General features: G+C 35.7%; 2 protein-coding genes across 2 annotated transcripts; both read left to right on the top strand.

Moving 5' to 3' along the window:
* The first annotated feature begins 2,049 nt into the window (after positions 1 to 2,049).
* LOC133694831 (uncharacterized) lies at positions 2,050 to 2,901 on the top strand. Its single transcript, XM_062116533.1, has one exon. The coding sequence runs from the start codon at positions 2,050 to 2,052 to the stop codon at positions 2,899 to 2,901; it is 852 nt and encodes a 283-aa protein (XP_061972517.1).
* Positions 2,902 to 5,068: 2,167 nt separating this feature from the next.
* On the top strand, positions 5,069 to 6,221 carry LOC133693123 (uncharacterized). The gene has a single exon (XM_062114258.1). It carries the CDS (start codon positions 5,247 to 5,249, stop codon positions 6,102 to 6,104), a length of 858 nt encoding a protein of 285 aa, XP_061970242.1. The 5' UTR covers positions 5,069 to 5,246; the 3' UTR covers positions 6,105 to 6,221.
* The last annotated feature ends 2,629 nt before the right edge of the window (positions 6,222 to 8,850 follow it).

Below are 8,850 nucleotides of genomic sequence, written 5' to 3'. Positions count from 1 at the left end.
CATTTTCTATGAAAAATCCCTTCAGGGTTCCATTTTTGGAGTGCTCGAGTTAAGAATAACCTGAAACAACAAAAGGGGCATACAAGGGTGAAGCAGATGAGATTAATCGACCATATATTGCCAATCCATTAAAGCACACAGGTAGATGTTTGATTAGGTGAAGGTCAATGCAGAAGTAGGATTCATGATTGAGTACAGAACATATAATATTTATATAATAATTAAGAACAGTAACTATTTACTATTTGTTGGCACCAATCCATTGCAGTACACATGTGGATGCTTGAGTTAGGTTGATGTCACTGCAGAAGTTGGATTATGATCTGCACATCATCAATAATAAAATGAATACAAACTAAAGGATTTGGTATTATTTGAATTATATCTTAAAGGTAATGATTGGTTCTCTCATCCCCAATAAACCCTGATTTCTGATGTCCAAATCCTGATGATAAGAAGGGACTTGTTAGCATGCGATCAAGTCACTTGTTGAGGAGGGCGTCTGTGAGAAGTTCTGCAAGTGTTGGCAAATGGGGGCTATGTAGCATTTAGCAACCTGCTTCTGCAGTGGGCAGCAGATAGACCAACGTTTGCTACTTAAGGTGTTTATTTTTTTAATTTTGTTCCTTGAGCACCGAGAAAAGAATAATTGTACAGGCAACCAGCTGTGCTGTCACGATTTCATATGGTTTTCATTACTTAAACGCAAATTGGAGCTAACATCAATAATTTTGCCCAAATTGATTCTTGCTTACGAGCCTAGATTCATGGCCTATCATACAATCTTATTTTTTTCATCATCAAGAAGGGCGAGCCTGGCCATTTATCGAGCGCGTAATGATTCAATGAATAGCCACCTATTTGTGGTCGAGACTTGAAAGGAATGTACCAGCAATGGAAGGGGAGGCAAAGAGGCACTCTGTACTAATGCCCTCTAGCCTGCAATCTTCGTTTAAATATTCGCGGCAAACTATAATGTTATCTCCTCCTGTTTCCATGACCGAAAGATTAAAGAAAGAGTTAGATGCTGCAGATTGTTGGATAAAATTGCTACAAGAGAATTTAAAAAGCAGGGCGCAAATCTTACTTCAGGAAAACAGTCAATGAAGCACCATTTTTTGAGAGTTAATTCAAAGTTAAATCGAAGGGTAAACTACAGATCCCTCAGCTTGGTCGTGTGTGCATTTTAGGCTAACCTTTTAGGTCCTTTTGTGCGTATTCCTGTTAAGACCACCAGCCAGGTCCTGCTCTGGCAGGAGCCAGCTTCTGAATCCTAATATCAGAAAAAAGTTAGCAGTGATACAAGTGTTGATCTCGCGAGTAATACACGTATCCTTACCAATGCGGAAGATTGGTGGGAGAATCAAGCAAAAGAATTAATAATGCTGCATATGTTACTACAATGAAGTTTAATAAAGGCGTCGGCGTATAAAACGGAGACAAGCGATGCAAGCCACTCGTGCAAAGTGCAAACAATTTAATAGTGTCTTGAGCTTTAATAATTATCTAGAAATTCTAACAATGGTCCAAGTAATTCGTGTATATGTCGTCCATTTTTCTCTATCTCGACGGATCTGGATCTTGATTTATTTAATGAAGTTTGCAGCTCAAGGCGCTTCAAATGGAGACAATCCAGACAGACCATATTCTTTTAAGATGCTGAAGCTACATAAAATACTAGAGAGGTTAATGTGGCAACAGGGGAGGCGAAAATGAAGATGACTCTTCTTGTTATATTTATAAAAAACACAGAAATGAAAAACTAGCGAGACACCTCACACACATGACATAACCTTCAAGGACTTAAATATTGCGTATCATTGGAACTATGTTGGGCAAGAATATGACAAGGTAACCGAATTCAAAGGAGAGCCTTCTCTGGCCTCACATGCTCACCACGTCAACTCTGCACACAGCTGTCTCCTTCCATTACCATCTTGTGTCGCTATATAAAAAGAACCACATCATGGATTAAGCATCTCAGTTTCAAATCATCTCTCAAAACAAAACTTTCTGCACAAAAAAAGAAAAGAACAGATAAAACCAACAATGTCCGGTAAATACCGTGTTAGATCAGTTAGCTTGCCTTCAAGATCACACCCCACAACACTAACAGTCGAAGAAGAGCTGAACAAGCTCAAAGCATGGGAGGCATTGTCAACATCAGGGTCCATTTGCAATGGTCTATTGGGAGTGGAGGACTTGTACAAATATGTGGATGAGTTTCTCAACTTGGCATCAACCCAAGAAGTCCTCTCTCGCCATGAAAATGGAAAATGCCACAACGAATTATTGGACGGGTCAGTGAGGCTCTTAGATGTTTGCAGCATTGCAAGGGACACCATGTTGAGGTTTAAGGAGCAAATTCAAGCACTTCAGTCCTCTTTACGCAGGAGAAAGGGAGATTCAAGCATAGAAAGCAGTGTAGCTACTTTTACTTGCTTCAGGAAGAAGATGAAAAAGGATGCCAAAAAGTTGATTGCTTCATTGAAGCAAATGGATAACAAACTTGGGGCATCTTCACTTCTAGATCAAGACCAGCACCTCTCCGCGGTGATAAAGGTGATCAGAGAAGTTAATGTTGTTAACTGTTCCATCTTCCAATCCCTCCTGTTGTTCATGTCAACATCATCCAAGCCAAAACAAAGCAGGTGGTCCCTTGTTTCGAAGTTGATGCACAAGGGAGAAATAGCCTGTGAAGAGAAGCAAGAAAATGTTAATGAGTTGGTAGCAGTGTATGCTGCACTAAGTGAAGTGTCTGATTCCGAGAAGGTGAAAATTACCTATAAGAAACTTGAGGCTTTGGTGATCAGCATTGAAGATCTCGAGAGTTGTTTGGAGCGTGTGTTCAGGGTCTTGATTAAAACAAGAGCCTCTCTTTTGAACGTAATCTCCCTATAGAGTTTTCTCAATCATCCATAGGCATCCAAATATTAGAGGATCTGCTATGGGATTCAGTATTGAAATGAAAAGCTATGTACATGAATCAAACTCTGTAACTAATACAATGAAATACACACAAGTTTTGTGATCCATATCTTGATCATTCCAGTTCCTTTCTTACTTTCTCTTTCGGTTGATAAAGGGTCAGGACAGATTAACATTCTACTGAAAGATCCTTTTCCCAGGATATCCGAACACGTAACCTTACTGTCGATTAGCAAATCATAGTTCCGGACAGAGAAAATTGCAAGTTAGAAAATGCAATTTTAATTAGCTGAGACAGAATTAGCAAACTCACAGAAATGAATGTCTGCTGCATCTTGGATTCTTTCACAATAAGCTATACCCCTGCTGCAATCCCCCTTGCAGTCTTATGTCCTTCTGCTAGACTGATTTGATATTGTTTCCATTTTCGATAATCTTTTGATCTAAAAGCTAAGACTCTTAATCTTTTGCTAGATATATATATATATATAAATCAATATTTCAATCTTGGATTCTACGGCAGTAGAAGCTTCATTAGCAGTTAATTTCCTGAAAATTCTAGCTCAGCGTCTGTGCTACATGGAAAAAGGAGATGCAAGTAAAGAAACAAAAAAATGGTTCTTCATTATAAAAAAAAAAGGGGGGCTTTTTGTCCATAGCAGCCTGGATTTGCAGCAAATGATACACTGTCAAATTAATTAATGCAATTCACCCTTGTGTCCAACAAGCCCTGATTTCTGATGTTCAAAACCTAAGGAGAAGGTTTTGTAATTATGAGATCAAATCACATGCTGAGGAATCTGCATGTGTTGGCTAATTGGAACTGTTTCGCATTTAGCCATCAGCATCTGTGAGACACCTTCCCTGAAGTGGGCAGCAGACTAGGCCATTGTTTGCTACTTGAGGTCTCGAGGGTTTTTCTTCATCTCAGGAGTAGTCTGTCACTAACATTACATATGGTTTTCATTACTTAAATGCAATTGTTAGCTAACATTAATAATCTTGCCCTAATTGATTCTTACATACAAGCCTAGATTCGTGGCCTACTATTTATAAATTATTAATTGTCGTTCATCATGTAGAGCGAGCCCAGCAATTTTATCAAACACACAGTTACCATTCAATGAATAGGACCTAATTGTGGTTGAGACTCGAGAGGATGCTACAAGCTATGACAGAGGCGGCAAGGAGGCACACTGCACCGAACCCTGTAATAGCCTGTATTCTTCGTTTAAATATTTATGGCGAGACCATAATGTTATATTCTGCAGCTAGCAGCGTTGAGAATATAATTAGGTTCCGCAAAATTGTTGGATAAAAATGCGACAAGAAAAATATAAAAGGCAAGACAAATCACATAGCTATCACATGCATATTCTCTGTACATAAAACACCCTTGAATAATTAGTTCAGTTGATAAAAGAGTTAAATGGAGGGCTAGTCCACAAGTCCATCAGAATGATCCGATGTGCATGTTCTGGTAACCTAGATGTCCTTTCACGTACATTCCTGTTAAGATCATGAACTAGCTAGGTCCTTCTCCGGCAGGATCCTCTTTACGCCCATGTATACGAGACGCACCACTCTTGCCTAACAGCCACATTCTGAACCTTACAGCAATAAACACAACGTTATCAATAGCCAAAAAAAGAAGTTAGCAGCGATACCACGAGTGATGCACCCGTCCTTACCAAGACGTACGATCGGTGGGAGAATAACATGAAATAATTAACTACACTGCATATTTTTTGCTATGTCGTTTAACAAAAAGCATCACCATATAAAAAAGTAGACATCCACTCGTGTGAACAATTTGATAGTGACCTGAGCTTTAAATATAATAATCATAGGCTATATAATTCTTGTATCATAACATTTTTCTTCGTCATAAGAGATCTGGATCCTGATTTGTTTAGTGAAGTTTGCATTTCAAGGTTATTACGCGACAATCCAGACAGGTCGTATTTTATAATCTGATGAAGCTACATAAAATACTAGAGAGGTTAATGTGGCAGTAGAGGATCGAGGCGAAACCGGTGATGACTCTTCTTGTTATATTTATAACCTTCAAGGACTTAAATATTGCATATCATTGGAATATGTTGGCCAAGAATAAGACAAGGTAACCGAATTCAAAGGAGAGACCACAGTGGCCTCACATGCTCACCACATCGACCCTGTCCAGCCATATCTACTTTTATTACCCTCTTGTGTTTCTATATAAAGAGAACCGCATCATTGGCTAAGCATATCAGGTTCAAACCTTCTCTGAAATCAAAGCATCCGGCGAGAAGAAAAGGGAAAATATAAAAGCAATCATGGCTTGTAAGTATCATGTTAGATCAATTAGCTTGCCTTCAAGATCACATCCTACCACACAGAGAATCGAAGAAGAGCTGAACAAGCTCAAAGCATGGGAGGTGTCATCAAACTCAACATCAGGGTCGATCTGCAATGGTCTATCAGGACTAGAGGACTTGTACAAATGTATGGATGATTTGCTCAATTTGGCATCAACCCAACAAGTCCTCTCTCGCTATGAAAATGAAAAATGTCTCGACGAATTATTGGATGGATCCGTGAGGCTCTTGGATGTTTGCAGCATTGGAAGGGACATCTTGTTGAGGTTCAGGGAACAAGTTCAAGCTCTTCAATCCGCTTTCCGCAGGAGAAAGGGATATTCAAGCATAGACAGCAGTGTAGCTACTTTTACTTGCTTCAGGAAGAAGATGAAAAAGGATGCCAAAAAGTTGATTGCTTCATTGAAGCAAATGGATAACAAACTTGGGGCATCTTCACTTCTAGATCAAGACCAGCACCTCTCCGCACTGATTAGGGTGATCAGAGAAGTTAATGTAATTAACTGTTCCATCTTCCAATCCCTCCTGATGTTCCTGTCAACATCATCCAAGCCAAAACAAAGCAGGTGGTCCCTTGTTTCGAAGTTGATGCACAAGGGAGAAATAGCCTGTGAAGAGAAGCAAGAAAACGTAAATGAAATAGAAACTGTTGATGCTGCACTAAGTGAAGTGTCTGATTCCGAGAAGGTGAAAATTGCACAGAAGAGACTTGAGGCTTTGGAGATGAGCATTGATGACCTTGGGAATTGTTTGGAGCGTCTGTCCAGGCCCTTGATTAAATCAAGAGCCTCTCTTTTGAACATAATCTCCCAATAAATCATTCTTGATCATTGATACAATCCTGGCAATCCAAATTTTAGAGGATCTGCTATAGGATTCAATATTCATATCAAGTGCTATGTACATGAAACGAATTTTGTAATTAATACAGTGAAATAATTAACCACAAGGTTTTCTATCCATGTTGTGATCATTTCTTATCTTTTTGTTTCTCTTTTTTACTTTCCTCGCTTCTATCCTTAAAAATCCTTGTGCAAGCCATCTAATTATGTAACCATGCTGCTATAAACTGTGAATAGGGCTATGGTATGATTGTGATAGACAGAAATCTCAAGTGAAAAATGAAACAATAATCATCTCTGGCAGAGTTCTTTACAATAATTTTTACATTGCTCCCATCTGCCTCTCAGTGCTAAACTAATCCTGTCTTGTTTACAAGATTTTAATCATTTTCAAAACTTAAAAAGTTTTGGTTCAACAGATTCAAGTATCTTAATCTTTGAATCCAGGGTATAGAAGCTTCACTAGCAGCTAATTTTATGAAAAAATACAACTCTAGATGCGTGGCTACTAATGCGGACTGCAGGATAAAACAAAAGTTACAAGGCCAAGGGCTCAGGACACAGATGGTTGATCATTATAATTCATCAGTGAAGCACCAAATTATTCTTTGCATTTAAACTATGTGAATATGATATTGCCAATAAATATTTAACCATGGGTGTCATTAATCTCCGATTGATGTGAGTTTAAAATCTTTATGATAACAGGGTGGTGGTGGCGGCGGCGATGATGCCTTGCATTCTAGCTCTTCCTTCATCTCTTGCCTTTCTTTTTCAAATGTCAAATCAGTTTATTTCTTTTTTCAAGATTTTACATTTATTAATTTATCGTACTCCTACTCCACGTGTGATCGACAAATTAAGACAGCAAGGGAGAATATGAGCTAAGGATTTATTAAATACACACGCATATATACCGAGAAAGAGAGAGAAAAGGGAGAAACGATTATATATATATATATATATATATATATATATATATATATATATATATGCATGTTCATGTGTGTTAAATACATTATTATTTTAAATCAATTTAAAACTCCTATTTATATTTGTCGTTAACTCATAGGATCACCCCTTCTCGTTATGCAAATTTTAGATATAATGAAAAAATAAAAAAATCTAGCTATACATATTTATGTGTGTTAAATACATTGTATATTATTTTAAATCAATTTAAGTCTCGTATTTATATTTAGTAATGTTACATTATTGATATTTCATATCCCGTCATTACAGTACTTTATTAATTATAAGTATTTTTTAATCATGTTTTAAAAATTGATTATGTTTATAAATCATACATACTCATATTTTTATATTCTTCTATAAACAATCCTGTCTCTTAAGCTTCCATCATTGACTAATATTACATCCTAATTAATGAGTAAGAACTTACCTAATTAATTAGTTTTATTGGTGCTCTTTCTATTTTTTTATTTTATGAAAGGAAATAAAAAGTGTTGAAAATTGTAAAATAATGGTTATTTCAAACATATAAGCCCACTTAAATGGGAGATGACTAACATATTAGCTGATTTATGATAGAAATTTATAAAAAGTACTTGATTGATGATCAAAATTTACAAGTACAAGTATTCAAATAAAAAAATTTAGGTACTTAAATATAAAAACAATCATAAAATATAAATAATTTACATGTTATTATCCCTAAGAAAATAAAAAATAAAATAATATCATGTTAGACCAACCTGTCTATTGCTAACTATCACGCTATCATTTTTATAATAAAATCAGTAGAGATAGCTAATTGATCAAACATTAAAAGTTTAAGTATTGAAATAGAAGAAAAAAATTAGTGTATTTAATCAAATGAATAAATAATAAATTAACTACACGTAGTTTATAATGCAATTATCTCCTAATCATTTAGTATTAAACAATTTGTCACATAAAACATGGTTTGGGTTCAGTTGTATTCCCAGTATATATTACATTATTTAAAATTTTGATTACGTTGTTTAAAAATTAAAATGATTTTATCTTTTAATTTTGGTTTTGATTGGTCCACAGAAGAAATAGATTTATAATTTTAAAAAAAAGTTTGAAAATTAAGATATATATTATTTAAATCTTCATTATGTAATCCACGAGTTTTAAACAAGGGATTCGTTTGAAATAGGAAAAGTGAAGAGGTAAAAAACAAATAGTTAAAAGATTTGCGGCAATCCTTTTAATCAATGGATATCTGTTGTATTTGCCTCGAGCAACTTCTCCAAGACATTGTTCTATAATAGGAAAAATGCGAGACTATGACAGAACCAGTTAGCAATATTGAAGGCTGTGAATTTTCCATTCAATTCTATTAAGGTGGAAGAAGGCAACACAGCTTAATTATAATTAGCTGCTAATATTAATTTCTAAGACAAATGTTATATTTTTTCATAAAATTAAATGAAATATAAAATGTGAATTAAGTTTCTTTACAAGGCATTTATATTTATTCAAAATAACATAATATTTGCTTGCTTTATGATCTTGAAGAACAATTTAGCAAAAACTTTATTTTTTACTTTTATTTTTTATCATTTCAGACAAACTTCATTGAAAAGGGGATACATACATCAGATTTTAGTTGCCACAACAGCAATATCTGAAGCCAACAGATGCGTTTCGAGCATAACATTTTCCAGTATCTCTGGTATTTAAAGCTGCCTGTGCTTCACCAACTGTTACTGAAATCCGGCGTAATATCC

Source organism: Populus nigra, chromosome 5, assembly GCF_951802175.1.
Source record: "Populus nigra chromosome 5, ddPopNigr1.1, whole genome shotgun sequence".
Lineage (NCBI taxonomy): Eukaryota > Viridiplantae > Streptophyta > Magnoliopsida > Malpighiales > Salicaceae > Populus > Populus nigra.
The sequence above is the reverse complement of the archived record's forward strand: the minus strand, read 5'-3'. Positions and strand labels throughout refer to the sequence as shown.

Coding starts and splice junctions, on each gene's coding strand:
- LOC133694831 (XM_062116533.1), top strand. CDS start 2,050: ATGTCCGGTAAATACCGTGTTAGATCAGTTAGCTTGCCTTCAAGATCA.
- LOC133693123 (XM_062114258.1), top strand. CDS start 5,247: ATGGCTTGTAAGTATCATGTTAGATCAATTAGCTTGCCTTCAAGATCA.